At 59.9% G+C, this 26,709-nt stretch overlaps 1 protein-coding gene across 6 annotated transcripts in view; it reads left to right on the forward strand.

The window, feature by feature from the left end:
- Positions 1-1,814: 1,814 nt before the first annotated feature.
- Positions 1,815-26,709, forward strand: part of LMF1 (lipase maturation factor 1) — an 85,646-nt gene continuing 60,751 nt past the window's right edge. For 2 of the 6 annotated variants that reach the window (XM_045461820.1, XM_045461823.1), the window contains exons 1-3: positions 1,815-2,022; positions 13,751-14,060; positions 20,594-20,654. In XM_045461820.1, coding sequence (XP_045317776.1) covers positions 1,851-2,022; positions 13,751-14,060; positions 20,594-20,654 — 543 coding nt within the window. In that variant the 5' untranslated portion in view covers positions 1,815-1,850. Of the gene's footprint in view, positions 2,023-13,750; positions 14,061-20,593; positions 20,655-20,681; positions 21,784-26,709 lie in introns of those variants that run through there. The other 4 variants (XM_045461819.1, XM_045461821.1, XM_045461824.1 and 1 more) reach the window with 3 other exon arrangements.

A 26,709-nucleotide genomic window follows, 5' to 3' on the forward strand; every position in this document is an offset into this window, starting at 1 on the left:
ATGGCCTCGCCCACCCTGGGTAAACCCGGAGAGGGAGCCTGGAGCCCAGGGAGCTGGATGCTGGACAAGGGCCCTTTTCTGCTCTGCACAATGCCCCATTGTGCCCTTCTCTGGGGAGAACAATGCAACTCGGCCGGGGGAAGCTGAGGACAAAGGGCCCTTTGTGAGGCCTGTCCCCACCTGAAAGCAGCACCCAGGGTCACACCTGATGGCAGGGCTGTCCTTCCGTGCCTTCCGTCCCCTGAGCACCTCCCGCATCCGGGGAATGCCTGGACACTCGAGCGGGCTCGGGGTGAGGGGCGCTAGATTCTCCCTGCTCTCCCGAACAGCTGTGCTGGCCCATCCCAAGCACAGGACCTGGATGCTGGAGAGGAGAGGTGCATTGTGGGTTCGCCTGGAAGGACCTGGAATAACTGTCCCTCTGATCCCCAAGGATGGGAGCTCTGGGGCACGCGCCTCTCCCCTGAGGGCTTGCCAGGATGCAGAAGGTGTTTGTCCCCACCCCCACCCCCGGCCAATCTGTTACATGTCCCACTTCCCCCTTAAGCTCCGAAGGGAGGGTTTTTTCATGGCAAGAAAAAAAAAAGTGGGGGGCACTTTTTAAAAACCTCACACTATATGATGCATGTATGTGCTATTACCCCAACAATGCAGGTGGGGGACAGCTAGCTGGAGGCTGAAGAAGGGTTCATGGAGCTCACCTTGAATACCGTAACGATCTAATTAAACAAGCAAGAAAGACTGATGATTTGACCACACAAGTATCAGTAATTTATATTTCAAAACACTCGGAACGAGAAGTCAAAACAGAAACCCAGGACAAACATTTGCAACCTACACACAAGAATAGGGTCTTTAATATGTACAGAGCTGCGGAGAATGAAAAACCCACGCGTACCTTAATGCTTTGCTTCCAAGCACATCACAGTTTGCCCATTAGCCACTGAAGGTCTAATGCATCCCCTGCCCTGCACACCCTCTATCTCCTAAGGGGGACCCAGGAGTCCACGCACTCGGCACATCTCTCTTGCGGAGTGCCTGGGCTGCTCTATCCCCATAAGCTGGAGTTGCTGCTGGTCTCACCAGGGTTCCGCTTGGGTCACTGGTGGGTAAGCTCCTCGTTCCTGTGAATCTCAGTGCCCCACTTTCCCCAGGGGCTGGAGGTCCAGTCTTGAGAGCTGGTAGGAGGAGTGTGTGGCCGCGTAAGGGGGTTTTGCGGACCTGAGCTCGAGGATCCGGCCGCATTTCAGGACGCAGCCGCTTCCTGTGCCGCCCCTCGCTAGCTGTGTGCCTGTCATCCCAACATCCTCCTCGGAGAGTGGAGATGAGGGGCTGGGAAAGGGACACCTGGGGGACACCTGGCCACACACCCTGAGCAGTGGCAGCCGGGAGCCCTGGGGTGAAGCCACCCCTCCAACCGTTCCTCTGCCGGCATACGACTCCATACACCGCGGGGACGCGCCGAGGGAGCGCGGGACCCACGAGGGGCCTCTGTCGCTCACAGGGACGCTGACCAGGCCTACCCTGGGCCTGGCCAGACCCAAGCTTTCCAACACCCCCAGAGTGACGTTCCGTGAGGGCAGTCGCCTAGGTCCGGAAAGTGCACCGGACTGATGAATGAGCGAATGCTCAGCCCCTTTCCAGGAGGAGTACACTCAGGGGGTCCCAGGGACCCACCCCGGGCCGCGCCCTCTCCGCCGCAGCGCCCCGTGCGCCCTGTGGGGCGCGCGCGCGCCCCCGGATCTGGAGCGCGCCCCCCGCCCCCAAGCGCGGCCAGGCGCGGCCTCCCAGTGTGGGCGGGGCGTCCGGGCCCGAGGGGCTCTCCGCGCACGCGCACTGGCGGCCCCGCGATGGCGGCGCCCGAGGAGACGCTGAGGAGGCGGAAGGCGGGGAACTCGGGCCCCGAGCCTGAGACTCCGCCGGAGTCAGGGCGCGACCCCACGGGCTGCCCGGCCCGCCTCCGCACGGGCACTTTCTGGCTGACCAGGATCGTGCTCCTGAGGGCCCTCGCTTTCATTTACTGTGAGTCCGCGGAGCTCGGGGCTGCGGTCACTGTTGCCCCTGTGCGCACGCGCCTACACCTCCACCGCCCCAGGACGCCCCCGGCCCCGGGACGGTGCCCCCCGCTTCCCTCCCCCCGGGACGTCCCTCCCCTGACACCCTTCCCCCGGCCTGCCTTCCCTGGACACCCTCCCCCCGGGGCACCCCTCCCCCGGAACGGCCCTCCCCTGACACCCCACCCCTGGGCCGCCTTCCCTGGACACCCCTCACCCCCCTCCGGGACACCCCTCCCCCACCCACACCCCTTCCCCGAGATGTCCCTCCCCTGAAGCCCCTGCCCTGAACCCCCCCCCCCTCCACGGGACGCTCCTCCCCTGACGCCCCCCTCCCCCCCGGGCTGCCTTCCCTTGACACCCCTCTGCCTGGGACACTCCTCCCCTCAGGATGCTCCTCCCCTGACACCCCTCCCTCCCGGACACCCCTCCCGCGAGACGCCCCTCCCCTGAGACGTCCCTCCCTTGATACCCCTCCTGTCTGGGACACCTCTCCCCAGAGATGTGCCTTCCCTGACACCCCTCTGCCTGGGACACCCCCCCCCCCCCACGGGACGCTCCTTACCCAGACCGCCTTCCCTTGACACCCCTCCCCTGACACTCTTGCCTCCTCCGGGACACCCCTCCTCCCCTGACACCCCTCCCCTCCCACACCCCTCCCCTGGGTCACCCCCTCCTCCAGGACGCTCCTCCCCTGACACCCTTTCCTCTGACACTCTTCACCCCAGGACGGTTCCCCCCCCACCCCGATGCCTTGCTCCTCTGGGACACCTCTCCCCACGGGAGGCTCTTCCCCCGACACCCCTCTCCCTGGGACGCTCCCCAGGCCCCCGGGACGCTCCTCTCCCCACGCAGCTCCCACAGGCATCCCTTCACACGGAGCTCCCCCTCCGCACCCCTCCTCCCAGCCGGGTTGGGTGAGGTCCGATGGGGTGGAGTTGGAGGAGCAGGAGTGCTGGCAAGCGAGTTCTTACCTGGTCCCCCTTGACCTCTATCCGCACCGGGAGCTGGGTTCCCCAGTTAGCCTGGGCAGTGTTGGGGGGCGCCCACTCCCAGGACATGGGCCGAGGGGTGCCCCCGCAGAGCTCCCGCCCACTAGCTGTGCCGGCCCAGTCGCCTGACCTCAGTGTTTCCCGTGCTGTGCCCCCCACTCAGGAGCCGCACCTAGGCCCCAGGCAGCCCCTGCACAGCCGAGGAGGTCGTGCTGGGCCCCGAGGCCTCACTGCTGCTCCCGTGGCTTCGGGGAGGCCTCTGTACCGTGGCAGGTGAAGCCTGAGCCTCCGCCTCACCTGCGGGGTTTGGGAAGATCCACATATGACCGGGCCCAGAACTGCCCAGCCCTCAGCAGCCCCGCCCCAGGCGCCGAGCACACCTCCCTGCCCCTGTCCCCATACCCAGAAGGGGCACGAGCCATCTGAGCCTGCGGGCAGTGGAGGAGTCTACACGGGGAGATAGATGCAGGATGAGCCCACACTCAGATTCTCAAACCAGTGTGGGTGTGGGGGGAGAACGGTGGAGACGGGGAGTCCCAGACTGAGATGGCCCGGCTGAGCAGACCGGCTCTCTTCCGGGGGATCCAGAGGGTACTGGTCCCTGGCCTGGCCCGCCTCCACTGCGCCATGGGCCCTGAGCATCTCGCTCTTCCTTCCCACGGAAGGAACACTGGGGAGTGGGGTGCGCCCTAGGAGCACGAGTCTGGGTTTCCCGTCTCTCGGGGCACAGTGGTGACCCAACACCCTGGGGCGATTTGTGGACCGTGGGGTCGCCAGTGTGCGCGTTCAGCCACGCCTTCCTCTCTTTTGAGTTACTATAAAAATAGTTCTTGCTGGCGCTGCTTTATCGTCTACAGGATTAAACAGTCCTTCTGTGTATTCGAGCTGTCACTTAGCACAAAGTGGAGACGCTGTTACCCGAGGAAGCTTTAATAGACGTTTAAAAGGGGGCCTGTAACGGTGGGAAAACCCTGGTGGCTTCGCTGGCAGGGAGCACAGCTTGAGAGCACCAGGCTCAGCCTTTCAGATGAGCGGGGCTGCCTTTGATCTCCGTTGGCAGGTCTGTCTTGCAGCGCGAGCTACTGGGTCAGGCCGACGTTTTAAGCCCGGTGCCGAGCACACACCCTCTGGCTTTGACAGAGGCATTTCCCCCCATCTTTTCTCTTATTTGGGGTAGGATGAGTGTTTTTCAGCCGTATGAAGGAACTGGTTTCCCATCTTGAAGGGACGAGGTTCTGTGGCTGAAATGGCCCCGGGCAAGCGGGCACCCATCCCGCGCTGGTCTTTTTCCAGAAGGTTTCGGTAAAGTCTCCGAAGTCCCAGGGTTGTTCACGATGCCGGTTGCCACGGGGGGCTGTCCACACGCTTCACTTGACGCTGAGTTTTATAATAGCTCTTGGGGGCCGCTGACCCGCCACAAGGCTAAGTGACTGACCCCTGTCCTGCGCTTCGCCCTCGGCACGTGGACGAGAGTGCGTCCACAGCATCGTTAGGCCACCTGTGACCTTGCAGGAAGGACCCTGTTTTGTTTCTGCTTCTATCCTGTTTCACAGGATTTCCTTGACTCTTTGCCGACTGTCTCTGTCATTGCTTTTTGTCCCCGTGGGATATTTTTCCAGCCGCGTCCCCCTCCCTTCCCCCCATCCCCCGCCGCTTCCAGCCCCTTGGTGTGGACCCTCAGGAAAGCAGCCACCCACCCAAGAGGCCCCCGACTCTCTCCTGGTTGTGTTCCCAATTTTTCAGATCTCGCGTCACCGTCTTTTTTCTTTTTAGTCTCTCTTTTTTGCTGGAATTTACCCCAAACTTTTCAAGAAAGGATTTGGAGGTGAACTTTCTGTGTTTTTCGTACACCCATGGGAATTACTCATTTGCCCGGCTCTGTGATTCCCAGTCAAAGCAAGTTTCCTCAGAACTTTTTGGACTGATGATGAGAAGTCTTCACATAGTCTGACCCCTGCTCTTTCCCAGATGCCTAACGGGAAACACTTTCATTCTGTCTCCTGACACGCTTCTGGGCTCGAGTGCGTGGGGGTTTTCCCTCACAAGCAGTTCTAACACGCTCTCACCCGGCATCATGCAGACCCCCGGGCTGAGGGCCCAGTCCCACGAGACCACCCCCACTTCCGATGCCAGTCACAAATCCAAGCTGTCACCTGTGCTTCTGATCCACCAGCTCTAAGTCGGGGTTCTCACCGCCCCCCCCTTCTGAGCCTCCATAATTTGCTAGAACGGCTCACAGAACTCAGGGAAACCCTCACTCATGTTTACTGGTCCATCGTCAAGGTTACAACTCTCGGAAACAGGGCTGGAAGAGGCACACAGGGCAAGGGGTGGGGAAGGGGCTCGGAGCCTCCAGGCCCTGCGGGGGGGAGGGGGGCACCACCCTCCCGGCACCTCCGTGTGTCCGTTGACCTGCCCGGAGGCTCCCGAGCCCCTTCCCTTGGGGGTCTTTGTGGAGGCCCCGTGACACAGGTGTGGTTGATGAGATCCTCGGTCCTGGGTGCTCAGCTCGGTCTCCCACCTGCTAATCACAGGTTGGGTCCCCCGGCCACCAGCCCCCAAGCCCCAAGGGTCACCTGGTTGGTGGGAACCCGGGTCAGGTTGAAAGGGGCTTGTCATACACAACAGCAGATGCTCCTCTCGGCCCCCGCACTCGGGAAGTTCCCGACCCCAGGACCAAGGCCAGATCAGCATTTCTTCCTCCCCGGCAGCATCTGAGTAACTTGTGTTTTCTTCTGGAAGTTTTTAGAGTCTCTGCTGCCTTGCCATCTTCACTCTGGGTCCTTGTGATTTATCGGCGTATCTGCATGAGTGTCCCTTGCTCATTCTTTCTCAGGGGACTCTGTGCTCATTCATTCTGAGCTGTCTACGGCTGTTTCTGAGCTGTCTACGGCTCCCACCTGTCAAGAAAAAGCCCGGTGTTCCTGTGCCAAGACCCACAGTGTGACCACGGTCATTAAGAACCGGCCAGTGGAGAATGGCGTTTTGGGGGATGGTTCTGCTATAATCTTCTAGAGATTCATCTGAACGGGAGAGAAAATTTTTTCTTTTTGTTTTTTAAAGAAAACATTTGGGGGCGCCTGGGTGGGGCAGCCGGTTAAGCGTCCGACTTCAGCCAGGTCACGATCTCGCGGTCCGTGAGTTCGAGCCCCGCGTCGGGCTCTGGGGCTGATGACTCAGAGCCTGGAGCCTGTTTCCGATTCTGTGTCTCCCTCTCTCTCTGCCCCTCCCCCGTTCATGCTCTGTCTCTCTCTGTCCCAAAAATAAATAAACGTTGAAAAAAAAAATTAAAAAAAAAAAAAGAAAACATTTGAAGACATCCTTGATAATGCATATTTAGGTAGTCTGGTCACTTCTAGATCATTCTCTTGGTTACCCTCTCCACCCTAGGGGATGGGGCACTGTCTTCTGCCTTCCTGGGTTGGGGGTGGGAGGCTGACTCCTGCCTTCCTGGGCTGCAGTGGGGGTTGACTAAGCCTTTCTAGGTTCACTTGGTTGGTTTAGCTTTGAGATGTTATGGTATTTTGAAATTTTAGCTTCTTTCTTTCTACTTAGCCATTTCTGTAACAGGAGCGGAAATTGAAATAGGTCTCCTTTTCTGAAATATTAATCCAAGTTATGTTCATTGTTTCCTGGTAGGTAAGGTAGGAATTTTCCTATGCTTCTTGCTTAGAATTGCTTTTTAAAACTAATTGGTGAGACCAGGGGCATCTGGTGGCTCAGTCGATACAGCATCTGACTCTTGGTGTTGGGGTTGTGAACTTGAGCCCCACGTTGGGCATAAAGATTACTTAAAAAAAAAAAAAAGAAAGAAATTCTAAAGCCCATTGGTGAGCCCAAATTGTTTTCCTTCGTGGCAGTGGAGTGTGAATTGTGGTTCCTGGGAGGAAGCATGTGCCTCTAATTAGGCCCCTCTGTAGAGGAGCCCCAGTGTTCTGGAACGGGCCCAGGAAGAGATGTGGGGGGAGCAGGGGCCCGGGCTCCACCTGGGGGAGCACCGGTGAACGTGGCCTCGAGGGTCCGGGGCATGTGGACGGGGCGGCTCCTGCCCTGGGTGGAGGCAGGTGAGGGAGAAGAGAGCTGGTGTGCTCTCTGTGGCTGGGGGCGGCGGGCCTTTGTCCTCAGGTGACTTTGGCCCCTTCCACCACCAGCGTCCCACCCCCCCGGCCTCCGGCCTGTCAGGGGTCAGGACTCCCTTCTTTTCCCACCGCGGTGAGCCACATAGAGCGGGTTTTCAAGACAATTAAAGAAAGACAACTATTAAGCCTACTCCAGACTTTCTTGGGGTTTCCCACCAGAGCCCTCCAGTCCCAGGGCCCCTTCTGGGCCACACTGCACACCCCGCCTCCTCTGCTTTGTCCCCTGGGGTCTGTGGCAGTCTCCCGGCCTTTTCTGACTTTTCGTGGCCTTGACAGTTCTGAGCAGTTCTGGTCACTTATTTGGTAGTGTCCCTCACGCTGGGTTGATCTGGTGTTTCTCGTGATGAGACGGGTCATTGGGGGGGGAGGTGCCCTTCTAGCCACCAGATCGGGTGTCTGAGTCCTCACGACTCCCCGCAGGTGATGCTGACCTGCATCACCTGGTGAAGGTGTGTTTCCGGGTGTGTCCTGTGTCAGGTGCATTTTCCCGTCCCTTCTCTGTCCTCTGGAAGCCGGAATCTGGGCCGGCGACCCCAGGGGAGGGAGGCCCCAGCCCCCCCAGCAGCCCCGCCAGCGCCTGTCCATGTATCATTTGGAGCTCCTCCATTGGGAAGGATTCTGTCTCCTCTCCTCACGTTAGGTGCGCTTCGGGTTACGGGCGCAGACTGTTCCTGATCACGGCTTCGGGTTGTCCGGCTCTGGCGGCGCCGACGGTCCCGCGTGCCTCACGTGTGTCCCTGTGCCCCGCTCCCGGCGCGCCGGGACTGACCACCGCTGCTGGCCCCTGTCTGCTCCCGGCCCGACAACCAGCCGTTTCTCCAGTTGTGGTTTCTTCACCGGAGAGTGGCGTTGGGAGCCGGGAGTGCTGTCACTAGAGCGGTGCTGCTGCTTCCGGAAGGAGCGGGTCAGGTGTGCACGTGCTCACGCGCTTCCGGCCTGTTCCTTGCGCGTGCGTCTCAATCTCCGCGGAGGGTGACGTGTATCGGCGCCGGGGGCTCCGATGCCGGCCCGGTTCGGTTCGCGGGGCCCGGGCGCCCCTGCTTCCTCGCTCCTCCGAGCTTCCTCGTCCCCTGCTGTGAGGTCCGGGCCACCACCCGCCTGGCGGATCTGTTTTCTCAGCTCCGCGCACCTGCAAAGCGGCTTCGCAATTGCTCTCCTCCGTGAGAAAAACCGACCAGACACCGGTGTTCACAGACCGTTCCTTTGCCTTCTGTCCCCACGGTTTTTGCTCAGCACCTTTTCCAGAGTTCCTTAGGGCAGCCTTCCTCCTGCCCCCCCCCCCCCCCCCCCCCCCCCCCCCGTGCACTCAGCGTCGCGGAGTCCCGGTCATTTGGCACCGTCTGCCTTCCGTCCTGGCGTCCCCTGACCTCCAGGCCGTCTCGTTTCGCTAGTTTGTAAACATTAAAGTTCATTTTCTGTGACACGCGGTTCTCTGGGTTTTGACAAATGCACGCTTATCCGTCACCCCGGGCCTGGACGTTCGTCTCCCCCAGACGCCCCTGTGCGCGCAGACCGCTGCCTCGGCCACCGGCCCCTGGGGCATCGCCGTCGTCCGCGGTCTGCCCTGCAGTTCTGCCTCTGCTAGAGTCCGCGGGATCCCGTGGGATGTGGCCCTGGGCCCTGGATTCCGGTACTTCGCAAAGGGCGCTTCCGCTCCGCCCGAGCGGCTGGGGGAGCCGGCGGCTCCCCGTCTTCCCTCCCGTGTGGCCCCGTAGCACACGGGACTCGCACACGGGACGTGCCGCACCCGTTCCCGCGTTCCGACGCCGGGGGTGGGGGGTCTCCGCTCTTTCCCACGGTGGCAGTTATGAACCCAGCTCCTGTGTGCTCCGCCCGGCTGCGGGTTTTGTGTGGACAGATGTCTTTAGTTCACGTGGGCGAGCACGTAAGGATATAATTCCTGGGTCCTGTGCTCTGTCCGGCTTTATAAGAAACTGCCAGCGTCGCCCAGAGTGGCTGCACCCAGTTTCCCTTCTCCCCAGCAGCGAACGTCCGTTGTTCTGGATGCTCTGGAGCATTTGGCATTTTCAGTGTTTGGGCTTTGGCTGTCCCGGTAGGTGAGGGGTGATGTTGCGTTGTGGCTTTAACGGGCGTTTCCCCCAATAAATGATACTGAGCATCTTTTCTGTGTTTATTTACCATCTGTGTATCTTATTTGTGTGAAACGGGTGACTTCAGTGTCCACATTCTTTGCCCAGTTCAAAAATTGGGTTGTTTGTTTCCATATTGTTGCGTTTTAACGGTACTTTAAATATTCTGGATACAAGTCCTTTATCGGGTGCTTTATGCGCTTTGTAAATGTTTTCCCAACCTGTGGCCTGTCTTTTCGTTCTCTTTACAGTATCATTTACAGAGTGGAAGGTTTTCATTTGACAAGGTAGCGTACCTGCGGTTTCCTTTCATGGGTCACCCTTCTGGTGTTGTGTCCGAAACCCCCTTGCCACACCCAAGCCACAGATTACCTCCAGTCTGGGGTCTTTTGTGAGTAGATTTTTGTTCCAAGCGTGAGACGTGCGTCCAGGTTCGTGCTCTTGCGCACGGTCAAGCATTCATTCCAGCACCATCTGTCGAAAAGACCGTCTCTCTCCATTAAACACTCTTTGCCCCTTCGTCAAAAATCAGCCGGCTGTATCTGTGTGGGTCGGTGCCTGGACCCCCGGTCCTGTTCCGTTGACTCTGTGTCTCTCCTTTTGCTAGTAGCACACTGTCTTGGCTGCTGTAGCTTTGCAGTAACTCTTGACATTGGGTACTAGGAGTCCTCCAATCTTGCACTTTCTCAGAACTCTGCTGGCAATTCCAGGTCCTTTGCTTTTCCATATTCATTTGAGAATCAGCTCGTCAACATCCACAGAAGAGCTTGCTGGGTATTCTGACCGCGAGTGCATCGAATCTGTCGATCGGGCTGGAGAGAAGTGGCATCCTCGTAATGCTGAATCTTTCAATCCACGAACACGATGTCTCTCTCCGTTTTTTTAAACCTTTGATTCCTTTCATCAATTTTTGTTTGAATCTGTATACAGATTCTGCATGTATTTCGTTAGAGTTACAGCTGTGCACTTTTTTAGGGTTCCTTGCTATTCATTGTAACTAAAAAAATTCAGATTACGGTTCATTGCTGACATATGGGAATACACCTGACTTTTATGTATGGTCCTTGTATTCTGTGACTCTGATAAACTCATCCATTAGGTCCAAGAGGGTTTTTTTTTTCTTTTTTGTATATTTTTTGAAATCTTCTGGGGTGCCTGGGTGGCTCAGCTGGTTGGGCAACTGACTTCGGCTCGGGTCATGATCTCGCGGTTTGTGAGTTTGAGCCCTGCGTCCGGCTCTGTGCTGACAGCTCAGGGCCTGAAGCCTGCTTCGAATTCTGTGTCTCCCCCTCTCTCTACCCCTCCCCTGCTCATGCTCTTTGTGTCTCTGTCTCTCAATAATAAATAAACGTTAAAAATTAAAAAAAAAAGGGGGCGCCTGGGTGGCGCAGTCGGTGGAGCGTCCGACTTCAGCTGGGTCACGATCTTGCGGTCCGTGAGTTCGAGCCCCGCGTCAGGCTCTGGGCTGATGACTCAGAGCCTGGAGCCTGTTTACGATTCTGTGTCTCTCTCTCTCTCTGACCCTCCCCCATTCATGCTCTGTCTCTCTCTGTCCCAAAAATAAATAAACGTTGAAAAAAAAAATTGAAAAAAAAAAAAAAAAAGACCTGAGCTGAGATCGAGAGTCGGACACGTAACTGACCGTGCCACCCAGGTGCCCCAAGACTTCCTGTCTTTCTGACACGAGCACTTTACTGTAAATTTTCCTTGAAGTGGTGCTTCAAAAGCATCCTGCAAGTTTTTATATGTTGTATTTTCAAATTTCATTCAATTAAAAAATCTTATAATTTTTGGGAATGCAAGCTGGTGCGGCCACTCTGGAAAACAGTGTGGAGGCTCCTCGAAAAACTAAACATAGAACTACCCTACGACCCAGCAATGGCGCCACTAGGCGTTTATCCAGGGGATACAGGTGTGCTGTTTCGAAGGGACACGTGCACCCCCATGTTTATAGCAGCACGATCAACAACAGCCAAAGTATGGAAAGAGCCCAAAGGTCCATCGATGGATGAACGGAGAAAGAAGATGGGGGTATATATATACAATGGAGTATTACTCAGCAATCAAAAAGAATGAAATCTGGCCATTTGCAGCTACGTGGGTGGCACTGGAGGGGTATTATGCTCAGTGAAATTAGTCAGAGAGAGACAAAAATCATAGGACTTCACTCCTATGAGGACTTTAAGAGACAAAACAGATGAACATAAGGGAAGGGAAACAAAAATAACATAAAAACAGGGAGGGGGACGAAACAAAAGAGACTCATCAATATGGAGAACAAACAGAGGGTTCCTGGAGGGGCTGTGGGAAGGGGGATGGGCTAAATGGGGAAGGGGCACTAAGGAATCTACTCCCGAAATCACTGTTGCACTATATGCTGACTAATTTGGATGTAAATTAAAAAAAATAAATCTTATAATTTTGTTTGTGTGGGGTTTTTTTAATGTTTATTTTTGAAGGAGAGAAAGACAGAGCGTGAGTGGGGGAGAGGCAGAGAGAGGGAGGCACGGAATCTGAAACAGTCCCCAGGCTCTGAGCTGTCAGCTCAGAGCTCGACACGGGGCTCAAACTCATGAACCGTGAGATCATAACCTGAGCCAAAGTCAGATGCTCAACCAACTGAGCCACCTAGGTGCTCCTTGCTTGTGCTTTTAAAACCTCTACTTAGAGGTGTGTGGTATAATATCCAAAGATTTGGGTGTGTTTCCAGATAACATCCTGTGGCTGACTGCTAGTTTAATTCTGTCTGTGCTGGAAACATGTTTTTTAGAGTTTAGCTCTTTTCTTTATGTTTTATCTGCTTCATGGCTCACAGCGTGGAGTGTCTTAGTGAATGTTCCACATATACTTGAAAATAATAGCTATTTTGCTGTTGGGTAGAGTGTTCTAAAGATGTCACATTGGCGTGTCTTGCTTTTTTATACATATAGCGACCAGTATGTGTTAGGTCAAGTCGATGAATACGTGTATAGAGTATATACTTGTACGTAGTAAGGGCAGTTTAAGCACGTAAGTTTTGTTGGTAGGTTCACGCACGTCTAATCCTGTTGTGTCCACGTGTTGATCCTTTATCATCTGCAACGTCCTTTTTTGTCCCTCGTGTCATTGTTTTTACGTTTCTTGTCTGACGTTAATACAGCCACGAGCTCTCTTTTGATTAATGTTTTTGTGATGTATCTTTTTTGTGCTTTTACTTTTAAACTACGTACGTGTTTATATTGAAAGTGGATTTCTTGTAGATAGCATAGATTTAGGTCCTGCTTTTTTCTCCAGTCTGACAATTTCTGTCTTTACTGCTGAGTTTAGAATACTCTCGTTTAGAGTGACAGATTAAAATCTATCGTGGGGCTAGTTGTTTTCTATTTGTTTCTTCTGTTGTTTCTTTTTTTTTTTTTTTCTCATTTTCTGCCTCTCTTTGGTTAATTGAGCATCTTCTAGGATTCCATTTTTATATATCTGTACTGACTCATTATGTAGAATTGTTTACAATTTTATTTGCCGTCCCACGGGACTTAATCTGAGTCTCCCTCCATGTACTAGAATACCACTTTCTGTGTGGCGCCCGTCCCTGCGAGTGCGCTCCCGGGGTCTCCTGGCCTTCGTGCTGTTTCCTCCTTGCTGCTGGTTTTGCCGTAGACTAGGGTCGCACGGGGTTCCAACCTGAACGTGACACCGGGAGCCTTAGCCAGTGTGTGCAAAACCGGCAACTAAGCCACCGCCACCGCCGTGCTCCGTTCTCCCCCTTGGTCTCACCCCTGCCCCGTGATGCAGGGCCGCTGTGCTCCGGTCTCACCCCTGCCCCGTGACGCGGTGGTCCTCACCCTGGACATTCAGCACTGTGGAGCTTTTTACAGAGTGCAGCTCGTGTCGGGGGTCCACGGGTCCTGTGGTGTCTGCGTGGAACTGCTCTGTGGCCACCTGTGACCCGGCTCTCTCCGCTTTGCCTTCCCGTGTGCAGGCGGGGGGGGGGGGACGTGCTCCCTCCCCCCCATCCCGTGGCGTCTCCGTGCAGACGCTCAAGTCCAGAGGATGCGAACGTGCTCTTGTAGGAGCGGGGCTTGTCAGAAACCAGCGGTTTGAACACGGTGCTCGTGACTTACACGTGAGCCGTAGCGTGAGCTCCAGGCCCAGGGTGGTCCGGACGTGTGTGATGACGACACACGCGGAGTGCAGTCTGGGGCCGCTAACCGGCCACTCGCCTGGGGCGTGTCTCGTGCACGCGCGTACCACAGGTGCCAGGAGACGCAGCCCGCGTGCGCTTGCGTACGTTTCGCGCGTTCCGTGGCTTCTCCAGACCGGACCTTCCGGCATGGCCCCCGGGACTGTGAGAAACGCTCAGACCCCTCGCCTCCCTGCTTTGATCCCAAGCCGCTGCCCAGACCCGGCCTCGTCTTCCCGCCCGGCCGCGCCCCCTCCCCCGGGTGTCCACACGCAGCCGTGCTCCTGCTCACGGTCCTGTGCCCTGTTCCTTCCAGTCGTGGCGTTCCTGGTGGCTCTGCACCAGAACAAGCAGCTGATCGGCGACCGCGGCCTGCTGCCCTGCCGGGCCTACCTGGAGAGCGTCCGGCGGTACTTCCGGGGCCGGGGAGGCTGGGACGCCGTGAGCTACGCGCCCACCGTGCTCTGGCTGCTGGACTGGTCGCACATGAACGCCAACCTGGACGCCCTCGCCCTCCTCGGATTGGGCGTCTCGTCTTTCGTCCTGGTCACCGGCTGTGCCAACATGGTGCTCATGGCCACTCTCTGGGTCCTCTACATGTCCCTGGTCAACGTGGGACAGATCTGGTAAGTCAGAAGCCCTGGAGTCCCGCAGGCCAGCCGTGCCGCAGCGCGGCGTCCTGGGGATGTCACGGGCCGCGGAGCAAGCCAGCCTCGCGGCAGCTGGGGAAACGGGCAAGGTTTCTTCTCACATGAGTGCAGGGGAGCATCGCCATTCCAATTAGGCGGGAGCAGAGACTGCTGGTTGCCAGGCAGCCACATTCCCAGGGCCTTTCTTCTCTGGGAGTAATCACGAGTCTGTTGGGAGTGGCACGGCCACCCCAGAGACCCTGATGCCAGCCTCCTGCGGCCGGGCGTCCTGTGGATGGAGGGAGGGTCTCCGTGTGGGCTTCTGGGAGTGCTCTGGGGGCGGGGGGGGGGGTGGGTCTTGACTCGGAAGCTGTTTCTTTTCCTGCTCTTCCAGCTTCTTCCTTGTTCAGGAGGAACCATTAGCAGCTAGTGCCAGGAGCCACAATGAGGCTGGCCCCGCTGAGGGGTCGGGGGAGCGGGCTCCCGGGCCAAGCGGTCGGAGGGGCAGCGGAGCTCCACAGAGGCGGGAAGGCTGGGGAAGGCCTGCGGGAACCGAGAGGCCGTGTCCCAGGGTGGCCCGTGGTGCGGGAAAGGCTGACTGACGTTGAGTGGCCCCGGGGCACCGAGGGGTGTCTGAGCAGGCCAGAGGGATCCCCCTCGTCTTTCCGGTGCTGGGCCTGAGAGGAAGGGAAGACTCGCCTAGCAGAGGAAAACCAGAGCGTTCTGAGAAGTGCCAGGGCAGAGCGTCGGTGTCTGTGTGCACGCGTGGGAGAGAGGGAGGGTATCGGTGCAGACGTACAGGAAGCAGACACGGAGCGTTGGTGTCTGTGTAGACCTGCCTGAATTAGACGTGGACATCCGCGTCTGTGTGGACACGGAGGGGGTGAAGCGCTTCCGGGGCGTCTGTTGCGGTGTTCTGACCAAGGAGTCGTCTGTCCTCTGGGCGAAGAGTGTAGTCCGGTGGCCCAGCCGTCTTTGCGGCGCTGGCCCAGGATGGAAAAGCTTGTGCGGTCTTCCCAGGGTCGGGTTCTCACCCAGACAGTCTGCTCCTGTGCCTGTGGACCTGACCTTCAGTGCTGTCTCGCAGGTGGATTTCGAACGGTCACCCCGGGGCTGTGGCAGTTGCCCGGGGTCTGTCCGGCGGGCCCCTCGCAGCTCCCTGTGGGCTGGTGCGCACCTCTTTGAGTGGAGTCTGGGCCGGACTTTTGCCCGGCCCGTTCCTGGCTGTGGGTGACCCCGCTTAGCACTGCACCGGGTCGGACAGGGATGGGTAGCACGTAGTGTGCATGCGGGAGGCCCTTCCTGCAAATCCGGGCTGCGGGAAAGAAGGCCACGCATCTCAGTCACCCTGCACACCCACCCCCGGGGCCCTCCTGATGATGTGTTACCCGCTGACACCGCGCGGGGTCCGGGGGACCGTCCCGCGTGCCTCCTGCTTCAAGCAGCTGCAAAGCGGCTGTGCGGCGTGAGGTGTCCTTCTCGCCCGTCTGCTCCTCCCCTTGTGGGATTCCCGGAGGTCCGACGCCCCCGGTGCCTCCCTCCTGCCCCCGGCCTCCTGGCCGGGGGTGTTTACCAACAGAGGGGCGCTCCGCTGGCTTTTCCTGCGACGTCTCCAGAGGCTGCTGTGTTTTGAGACGTGTGATTTTAAACCACACCTGAGAAGGGAGCGTTCTGGGCCCCTCTGTCCCATCCTAGCGGTTGGAGTTCCACACCGCGAGCGCCCGCTGCAGAGACCGGAGAAGGCGGCACGCTTCCTCTGGCACACGGGGCTTGGGGCGTGCCTTCTCGTGCCTGGCAACCAGAGAAAGTTGAACTGTGAAAAGTATTTCCTAGTCATGGCGTAGAATGTGGCCAAGGAGGATCAACCCCATGTTTAAATTTCTGAAAACCACTTTGGGTACGTGTGGACAAAAATAGTCTTGTATTTTTCTCATTGGAAAAGCTATTTTGTTCTCCTTCCCTTGGACGTGTAAAAAAAAAACGTGCAAAATAAAATAAAACTACATTTTCTCAGAAATGGTGCATGAGATGTTTTAGGTGAAAAGTGAAAAAGAAAACAAAATCTGTCAGGGGAGACCAGTGGTTTACTTACCATGCCCGTGATGCCAGTGTCCACGGCCAAGCTGCACGCTGCTGTGGCACAGATGTGGGGCCTCGCGGGGCTCACGGGCACCTGCACCCAGGCGAGGTGGCTGGCGGGACTCAGGCGCCCTCCACCCCCGAGGTATTTCCAGCTCCACCCTTGGCTCGGGTTTCCCTGACGGATGATAGTTTGGGGATCAGAGTGACATTGAAAACTTACCGAGTGAGGACCCCACACAGGGGGAACAGGCTTTCTTTTTCGTGACACCCCAAATGACGGTTAGACACAGACCGTTCTTTGCATGTCCCATTTATTTAAAGTCGGGGAAAAAGAATATTTCTTTGAGGTCAGATACGCAGATCGTGGACGCTGTTGGCAAAACGTCTCGCAGGTGTCCAGCTGGCGCCTGGTGGTGGGGACAGGAAGCCCCTCCCCCCAAGGCAGGGAGGTGCCGGCAGGCGCACTAGGTGCTTCTCCACAGGCACCGCGGCCCCGTGCCTGCCCACGTTTGCTCCTGCCCGGTGGCACGTGGAGTCCCCCGAGGTGGCTGTCGCGGGGTGGAGCCAGGTAGCCTCACGCGGCACCCGGCATGTTCTGGAACCGTGACTGCCCTTTGCCCGCTCTCCTGACTTCATTCCCGACACCGCGTGTCAGGTGGGAGCTGCTGCATCCACTTTGTGGTGGCAGCGACCGGAGATCTCGTCGTAGGGAGAGTGGCTCCCTTCCAGGCGGTCAGTGCTCTGCAGATCGGTGGCCCGCGCCCTCGGGTTCGGGGAGTGGAGCACCGATCGTGTGAAGTCCTTATGTTGTGGCCGCAGGAGGCGTAGCGGGAGGGGGACTGGGGACGCGGGGGCAGGAACGAGGGACCGGGGCGCAGGCGAGCTGGTGGCATGCCCCTTGTCGTGGGGTCCGTGCTCCGGGGTGCCCTCTCCCAGAGCTCCAGGTCCTGCATCCGCGTGGCCTGTGGTCAGGCGTGGGGCGGGCTGTGGGCTGAGGCAGCGCTGCCACGTGGGATGCTCAGCCACCGGACGGGACCCGGGCAGACCCGGGCCTCTGACTCTCCCCACATCCCCCGTGTTTTACCAAACTCCACATCCTCATGATTTTACCTGCAAGTGTTTCTAGAACCTTCCTGTGCCGTCAGCACCCAGCGTGGCCCCATGTTCACGACGGCCTTCGGGGCTGTGCTTCCCGCACAGCAGGGTGTTTTGTCAAGGGCACGCGGCTGCTTCATTTTGGGTCTCCGCTGCTCCAGTTCCGGGCAGTTAAGAGATGCTGTTTTCACATGTTGGGCAAATCTAAGGTGAGGAGTCGTGATATCTCCATCTACCCGGCCGCCCCCTCCCCTCCAGCCTCGCGGTGAAGACCTGGGCTGGCGCCGATGGGTTTCTTGGGCCCTGGGGGCCAGGATTTGCGGCCCCTGATAGGGAAGGGGAGCCCCAAGCCCCAGGAAGGTGGGCCTGGGAGCCACTGGGCTGCGGCGGGCAGCAGCAGGGGGCATGACTCCCTCCACTTTGTTGGGGTGTTGCTGGCCGGCAGGCAGGTAAAGCGGGAGCTCCCGTGTTTCTGTGCCTCCGCTGAGTAGAGGGAGGGATACGACAGGTGCCCGGCGGGCCTTCCTAGTGCGCGAAAGGTGACTGGGCCCAGGACTGTGTTCTTTCTGTGGGAGGAACTAGGGAAGCGGCTCAGCACCAGGGGCCCCATGCCCCTGCAGGGCTCGCCGGCAGTCAGGGCGTCCCCAGGCCGGCAAGCCCCCGATAGGGATGCGGGACCAGCCCGTGTGGGGGGGCTCAGGCTTTCCAAGGACCCACGTGCAGGGGTGCTGAGCGGCTGTGGAGGCCCCCTCTCCATCACCAGCCATCGAGTGTGGCCGGAGCAGGTTTTGATTTCCTGGTGCTCTGGGACAGGAGCGGTGTGAGGGTGTCCCCGCCCCTGAGACTGCGTGCTTAGGAGCAGAGATGACCTCTCGGTTCCGTTTGTTCAACCAGGTACAGCATCACCTGTTGGGGAGAGACAGGAGGTGGTGCCCTGGCCGCAGATGGAGCTAGAAGGGGCCTCAGATTAGGCGGCCGGCAGGCAGCCCCCGCCCCACCCCCCACTGCCGAGCCCGTGCCTCCTGGTCCCGAGACGCCTGGGCCTTGGTGCGCACGTCTGAGCCCACCGTGCGCCCGTGCCGTCCTTGCTGAGAACTTGAGTTTGTGTGCCTCGAACAGTGCCCAGGGCCCCAGAGGTTCTGTCCAGTGGAAGGAAGCCATGTGGTCCCTCCCAGGGCCCGGCCTGCGGCTGCCGCACGCGGTTTTGTTCGCTGCTGAGGACCCGGCAAGGCCGGATGCGGCTCTCCTGGCTGACGGGCACAGATTGGGTTTCTGCCTAGCTGCTTCAGCTTTTCCTGTTAATGTGATAAGCTTCATCTTTGGAACAACTATAGGTTTACAGAATGCAGAACAGTACGGGGAGCTCCTGGGCACCCTACGCCCAGTTTCGTGTATTGTCAACCTCTTCCTTGTCAGACTAATACTGACCTCTTCTGTCCCAGGATCCCCCTCCCCCAGGAGCCACAGGACATTTGGGTGTCACGTCCCCTTAGGCTCCTCTGGGCCGGGACAGTGTCTCTGACCCCCCAGCTTACAGGACTGGTCAGGGATGCTGTGGGTCGGGACCCGTCTGACGCTCTTCTCGCGACTGGGCTGGGTGGTGGGTTCGGGGAGAAGGCCACGGAGACTGCGCGCCCTTCTCGTCACGTCACGTCACGTCACACGGGTGATCGGTGCCACTGACGAGCCTCATCTGTGCCGCTGCTGACCCTCCCCGCCCGGTGAGGTCCCTTGGGTGACCTTGTCCGCGGTGAAGTCGGTTTGTCCGAGTCCGGGCGCACAGCCCAGGTGTGGGGCGGGGAGCCGGGTACTGGGAGGCTTCTGCAGGGGAGGCGGGTCTCCCGGTCACATCAGTGGGGACTTTGGGTGTCTGCCCTCTTGCTCTTGGGGCTTCACCGTCCCGGGAACCGGCGACGTGTGACAAGACAGCTAGAGTTCAGCAGCCGCTATCGCATGAGTTTAAGTGGTTTTAAAGATGGGTCTGGCTGCAGCGGCTCTTTCTGTCTCGGACGCTGGAACCTGCTAGAACCCTGGGAGCCCCGACCGTGACTTCACTCCAGCTGCCCCCCAGCATCAACTTTCCACAACGTCGGCTTTCCGATCCTTTTATCTGCGCTTTACTTTGGCAGTACTCCTCAAGGGCCCTTTGTAGCCGAGTCAGGATGGCTGTGCAGCCGTCCCTTTCTCTCCCCACCTTCCTGGCCCCCAGAGAAGAAAGGATTATCTCCAGAAACTTGGACCGGCATCGGGGAGGCTCAGGGGGTCCTTCCTGCGGAGGAAGCCGCCTCTGCCACGTCCCCTGGAGAGAGAGGACAGAGCCTGCACTTCAAAGAGCGCCCAGAGCAGATGCCAGAGGGCCGCGGGGGGCGCGGGGGTCACGGTTGGTGCCACAGGGCACGCTGCGTGGCCGCTCCCTCCGGACGGTGGACGACGCAAGCCTCGTTTTGTCCTAAACGCAGCAGCCCCCCGCAGGGCGCGCCACCAGCCGCCCCGGGCTGCGCCCCGCCACCCACGTCCGCCTTGAACGTTGCCTGGGGCCCAGATGCGTTGACGGAGCACCGACTGAAAAGAGAGCTGATGCACAGACACGGACTCCTGCCTCTGTTCTGGGAGGTTCAGGGAGCGGAATGGGGCCATTTCCATTCCGTGGGGGCAGCAGCCTGCGCCTGGGCACGCACTCCACAGTGAAGGCCGCCCTTCCTTGTAGGGTCCCCTTTCTGATAATCTGTGCTCAGGGTACTGGGTGCCCTTCAAACTTTCTGATTCTAGGGTATGACATTCCATGATGTTTGACTATGTACGGAAATTATTTACTGCCACATATCCACTATTACGTTTCCTTTTTCCAAGAGATTTATTTTTTACTTTTATTTATTTTTGAGAGAAAGACAAAGAGACAGACATGAGTCGGGGAGGGGCAGAGAGAGGGAGACACAGAATCCGAAGCAGCTCCAGGCTCTGAGCTGTCAGCCCAGAGCCCGACACGGGGCTCGAACTCACGAACCGTGAGATCACGACCTGAGCCGAAGTCGGACGCTTAAACGACTGAGCCACCCAAGTGCCCCCCTAAAAGATTTCTTGATTGGCCTGCTGTGAGCATGGGCTGGGACCCCGTATGTGGGGCAGGGCCTGGGCAGACAGGGCTTCTGGCCACACACATAGCACCTAGGGGGTCCCCCTTATGCCCACCTTCCCTACATTTTAGTGCCCATGGGGTCTGTGACCTGTCCCGCGGTGTCCTGGGGTCACCGAAGTGGGCTTTACTTAGCTGGGTAGCAGGATGCTTTAGTCTTGTAAGTTTTTTGACAAGGCAAGGCAAAATTTTAATACACGTTTCTTCTTCTGTTTTTCAGGTATTCGTTTGGTAAGTGGAAATCGGAAAGCGACGCCGTGGGAGTTTGGCATGTGTGTGGGGTATGTACCCGCGTGCTTTTTCCGCCTCTCGCCTCGCCTGAGAGTCTGTCACCACGTTGGCCGATGTCTGTGATCGAACCTGGAGTCCTGGCCCACGCCGGCTTCCGTGCCCGGAGCGCCGGCCCGGTGCAGACCTGGGGACTTGTGACATTGGGGTGTGCTGTGGGTAGAAGGCAGCGTCAGACGGCTGCTCGAGTGGCCCCACCGCAGCAAGCGCGCAGTGTCCTCACGGATCAACACTGTTCCTTGGGTGAAGGCCAGGCCGTCCTGCAGGCCAACCCTTCTCCCCCCCGGGCCGCGCTGAGTGCCCGGCACACCCCTGGGCAGAGGAGGAGCTCACCCAGGGCTGAGGGCGGTGGGACAGCCCGCGGCGGTCCGATCGCTTTGCTCGGTAAGGGGAGGACGTCGGGCAGTGATTCCATGCCGTGCGGGTAGTGCTGCACCCACCGTGAGCGCGTGGGTAGCATTTGTTCAGAGGCAAGGGGGCCCCCCGGTGGATAGGGCCCAGCACAGCCCACCTGTGGGTCTCACCTTCTCACCTGCCGATACACGGACACGTCAGCACGCTCCAAGGGGACGCGAGGAGCCACACACCCCACACCGTGCCGCCCTCGGCGCCCCAGCACGATCCCCGACCACACGAGGAGCAACGGGCCAGGATGGCAGGCCCGTCCTGGAGGGAAACGATCGTCGACAGAGGCCATCCTCAGGCCAGCCCAGCGCAGCCGCGGGGACTGGTGACTGCACTGAGGCCCTGAAGAATGAGAAGGAGAGCTCTCAGGAGAGAAACCGACGAGATGAGAAAAGAAGCAGATGGAAAGTCGAGAACTGAAAAATACGGTGTGTGCAATGAAGGACTTGGGGCTGGGTGACGGTGGCACGGAGCGGGGCCTAGAGCCCCCCCAGGCCGCGCAGAGCTCAGGCACCCAGGGGAGAGCTCGGAGGCTGGCGGCATGTGTGCGGAGCCCCGGCACGAGGGGCAGGTGGCGACGTCCCCACGTTGGTTGGAGACACGACTGTACAGATGCGAGAAGCCCGGGGAAGTCCACACGGCGTGCGCGGGAAGGAAACCGTGTCTCCCGCGCCATTGGGTGGTGCCGACCGAGGGAAAGGGAGAGTCCTGAGAGCGGTAGGTGGGTCTGGACGCGGGTCTGGAAGCGGCCCTGAGGGCTCAGGGCCGGTGAGCGGGCGCCTCAAATGGAAGCCGGGAGCCAGGGCCCTGTGTCGGGGACCGGGAGCTGCCGAGGCGCGCTCCCTGCCCCGGGTGGCCGGGAGGGACGGGAGGGAAGACCCGGCCTCCGGGAGGCGTGTGGAGCCCAGAGCGGAGTCTGCAGGTCAGCGTGAAAGACCGCTTCCTGTTCTCACTTCATCTGCGGCACGCCTGACTGTTTAAAGCAAGAGAAGTCGTTTGCCTTCTGAGACCCGTGACGCTCCCAGAGCGGACGCACGCGACGGGCCTGACGGGGCAACCCGTGTGGTCGTGGGTTTCCATGCTGCGAGTAGAGCCGCACACCCCGAGGAGAGTGCAGGAGGGTTCAGGGTGCGTACCGCGACCCCTCGAGCAGTCACCGGAAACACGTGGAGATGCGGGTAAAAGGCTGGACAAAGTGGTGTTCTGAGAAATCCAAGTGATCTGGAAAGACAGAGGGGGGCACAGGGACAGGAAGCGTAGCCCTAAAGAGCACGTCGGCGATGGCATCGGCGTCACAGACTCACGTTCCAGCTGGAAGAGGAGATCGACAGAACGCCCTGATGCCATCGGACACACGGAGGCCTGGCAGGACGGTGGGGGGAGCACGGCCGAGACAAGGGCCAGAGGCCGGGGGCTGTGCTCGTGCCAGCACAGACAGAGGTGAGGAGCCGGCACTGCCAGGACACGGGGGACGTGTCCTCATTCCTGAGAGCACGCGACGCGAGAGCGGCAGTTGGCGGGGACGCAGGCCGTCCCCTGCGGGACCACGAGTGACGCAGGAGGGGTGCTGGCGAGGATGGCCTGAGGGGGCTGCCAGGTGTCTGGCTGAAGGTCCGGCAGGAAGCTGCCCGCCCCGGGGATCGCGTGTGTCCTGTTCAGGCCCCCTGGGACACCCACAAGCACACCAGCCCCGTCCTGGCCATCTGCAAGCAGGACGCTGAGAAGGAGACAGCCTCCCCGACAGCCGTCCCTCCCGTCCCACGGGGAACGGGGGCTGGGTGCTGTGCGAGACCGCCTCGTGGCCTGACCCACGCGAGCCCAGTCAGTGGAGCAGCTGCAGGGTCTGAACCCCCAGCGCCCGCTCGGGAGCGTGGGGCCGTGACTGGTTTCACCTTTGAGCCCGAGAGCCGGGGGGGTTGGCAAGGAGAGGCCCCCGCAACTGTCCCAGACGTGGCAGCTCCGAGCTCCAGTCTGCGGGCCTCCCTGGGCACACGAGAAGGCCTGGGGAAGGCAGGGCAGGAAGCCGAAGAGGGTCTCCCTGGTGGCCCGTGCTGGAGGGAACAGACTGCCCTGGGGCAGGGACATCAAGCCCCGAGGCCCCAGAGGCCGTGTCCTGGGGAGGGGCCGCAGTTGTGCTGCCACTCAGCTGCCCAGTGGGCTGGAGGGGGTCAGGGGGAGGCTGGGAAGGGCCCTCCTCTGCCGACGGGTGGGCAAGGGCCGTGGGGAGAGGCTGCCCCCAGGCCCCGTGCTGGGGTCGCTCACAGAGCACAGTCGGTTTTCCGGCCAGATGACCCCGTCCCGCCGACCCTCCCTGCCGGACCACAGCCTCACTGCAGACGCTCACTTCTGGGTAATCACTTCCACTCCGGACCCACCGTTTCTCTACACAGCGTTTGACCTGAACAAGAATTTCTAGATGTACGCACGCAGGGGGGAAAGGAGCCTGCAGGCAGCAGGGGTGACCCCGATATTGGAGCCGTCGGGGAAGGAAGGGGTGGGTCTGTCTGCCCCGGCAGGAGCCACGACGGTGCCCACGCACAGACGCACCACCCCGCCCGGCCGACAGAGCAGCAGACAGGGCCGGCAGGGGCGCTGGGCACAGGGTGTCCTTGCTGGCCGTGCAGTGGGGCGGGGCGCACGCCAGCGGGGACAGCAGGCAGAAGAACGTTGAAGGAATAAAAGCCGAGGACCGTCCAGACCCGAATGAAAGGCGCATGCCACAGACCCTCCCGCACACATCGTGGTCAGACGGGTGAGGACCAAAGAGGACCAGAGAAGCTTCCTTGCGGCCAGCGGTGCCACAGGCACATCACTGCAGCACGCCTGTCAGTGCCAGAGAGGAGGGAGGACCCCCCGGCCGGCCACACCGCGTCCTCAACAGGAAGGCACGTGCGGGCTCTCCCCGCTGCTCTGCCGGGGCCGCTGAGGGGTTCTGCGGGCAAAGACGCTTGGAGTCACAGAAACGGGCATCAAGTCGAAGGAAGAGCGTCGGATTCTGGCAAGAGGAACAGGAACACGGACTGTTTCTCCGATCCAGAATTACCTTAAAAGGTGGGTGACAAAGCCGGAGTCGAAACTTAAAATCGAAAGTGAGGCGCGCTGTCTGCCCTGGGCCCGTGTCCCTCACCACCTTCTCAGCCGGCCGGGCGCCCTCGGTGTCAGGGGCGGCCAGCGTGGTCGTGGTCGTGGTCAGCTGCGTCTGCGTTTGGGCTTCCTTCTCGGGCTTGTGTCTTTAACTTTTAGGCCAGAAGAGAGCAGGGATGGTCCCCGTCCCCCTTGTCCGTGGAGCGCTTCGTAACCGTAAGAGCGAGCTAGTACCCTGCCGGCCTCATGCGGTTGGGAGCAGGGGAGGCTGGAAGCCTGGGCGTGAAGTGTCTGGAGACACTCCTCCAAGAAACCTGCCTTCTCCCTCTCGTCTTGCTAAAATCTGCTTGATTTACCTGCGGCTGCAGGAGTATTGTTGTTTTCCAGTTGTGACTGAGACCCGGCAGACCCTAACTCCTTTTCCAGGTGGGAAAAGCGCCCGTGCCCTGAATCCGGGGCGGTTACCATAGCTACCATAAAATCGGGGGTCCTGAAGCCAGAGGACGCGCTCGCCTGTGGCGGTGATGTGTAGCTGAGGTTCGAGGTCTGCCTCCCCCGAGGCGATGAGGCTTCGGGAGACCCGTGCCGGCCCCTCTGCCAAAGCCCCCGCACTTAGGAGAGCTGCGTGGGGAGGGGGCCGCACGAGGCCTCACGTGGGAAATGGAGGCAGAGCCCAGAGCCCCAGCCCCTCCGGTCCCCGGGGTTGGCGGTGCCCGAGCCTTACGAGCATCTGTGAGGCCGCGAGGGCGTCCTCGGCGGGAACACTGGCGTCGGGAGACTCGGGCAAACAGCCACCGTTTTGCTCCGAGTTTAAACAAGTCTGTCCCCCACCTGTGCATCCGTGGGCGCTACCTGGCGCTCGTGAGCCCCAGCTGCGTCGCCGGGAGCCGGTGGCGCTACTGACACGTCTCCCGTGGAAGCAGGCCCCCGAGGAAGAAGGCGGCGTGTGGGGTGCGCTTGGTGTGGCCCCTCGGCGTCCCGGGCTGCTCTCTCCCTCGCTGATCTCACAGGACGACAGCCACCGGCCCGGCCACCAAGCCCCAGAGCCACCAAACGGAAAGGACTCAGGCCTCCGGGCGGGGGCCCGTCGGCCTCACCCGGGGCTGCCCGCAGGAACTCGGTTCTTACGAGGAGCAGGCCCTCTGGGCCTGTGTGTACGCGCCGTTCTGGGTTCGTTTTAGTTACATTTATCGTGTCTCTATTCTGCAAAGTGGACTTTGACGAGGCCGCGCGGGCACTGGGTCTCGCGCCGAGCGCTAAGCTGCCCGGGGTACACGAACTCGGGCCCCGGCCCGCGGCCCCTGGAGCTGCTCCGTCACCAGCCGTCGCGGGGCGGCTTGATGAGAGTCAGGTGAGACCAGGTGCGGCTCCTTAGCCACACCTGCGCCACGGCAAGCGCCCGGCAGCCACGTTGGGCACGCACGGCACAGCCCGCTTCCGCCCCTGTGGGAAGTTCTGTGCGCTCGCCGGCCGGGCCGTGAGTGGGCACGGCTGTTTACCTCTGCGGACTCAAGCAGCCGCCTTCTCTGACCCTGTAAGGACGCGGTGGGTGAGGTATAACTCCCTTCGGTTTGGGAGGAGGGCCGCGGGGCCACGTCCTCTTTCTAGCGCCTTCCCCTTGTTCAGAACGACCACACGTTTCTCAGGATGTCCAAATGTCTGGAACATTTTCCACGGTCCTGAGGGCCCGCTCCCCATCGTCAGTGGCACCTGCTGCTGTCCCGGGACCGGGCTCTCGAGTGCCTGTTTGCAGCCAGCTGGGACTCCGGCTAAGGTGACGGTCATGGCAATAGGGCCGTTTGCTCCAGGACACAGGAAGGCCACTGTCGACCGGGTGCTAGGAGGCTGCTTTGCCGCTTGTTTCTCTGTCGAGGCTCTCGGTGTGGCTGTGCCTTGACGGCCACTGGGTTGGTAACTCTTACTTCAAAGAGTGGGTGTAAAGGTAATTAATTCAGGTCCCCTGTAAGTGCTGTTTCCTGCTCCCCAGCAGAAAGTGCTCTTTGATGATCAAGAGCTCAGGGTGGGGCCCTTGCGCCGTCCTTGAAAGCCGTGTAGCAACCAGCAGGCCGGGCCGGCTGGTATTTCCGGTCTTTTCTGCCCAGAAGGGGCTGCTCTTGGCCCACAGCCTCCCAATGTGGCCTGAGGCCTGATGGCCACCTGTTTTGGGTGAGGTGGGGACCCTGGAAGGGCCCCCTGTCCTCGGGACTGAGTCGTGCGGCTTCCCCCCAGTGTCGGTGCCGATGCAGGGCTCCACCCCTCCGGGCCTGGGCCGGCTGCGGGCACCAGGGGAGGCCGGCTGGCGGCTGCAGAGGGGACAGGCCCCGTGACCAGGAGCTGAGCCATCACAGGGCCCTTGTGCCCAGACACACACATGATGAGACCTCTCTGCTGTTCGAGGCCCTGAGGCTTCTGGAGCGTCTCCCGCCCTAGAAAGGATTCGGTAACTTGGATTGCGATTTTAGCTTGAGGGACCCCAGCATGTGCTGGTGTTGGCCTCCAGGCGGTCTCCCAGGCAGGTCCGGGTCCCCACCTCCCCCGACACCGATCTTCTATCAGGAG

The sequence above is a fragment of the Leopardus geoffroyi genome, chromosome E3 (assembly GCF_018350155.1).
Source record: "Leopardus geoffroyi isolate Oge1 chromosome E3, O.geoffroyi_Oge1_pat1.0, whole genome shotgun sequence".
Taxonomy (NCBI): domain Eukaryota; kingdom Metazoa; phylum Chordata; class Mammalia; order Carnivora; family Felidae; genus Leopardus; species Leopardus geoffroyi.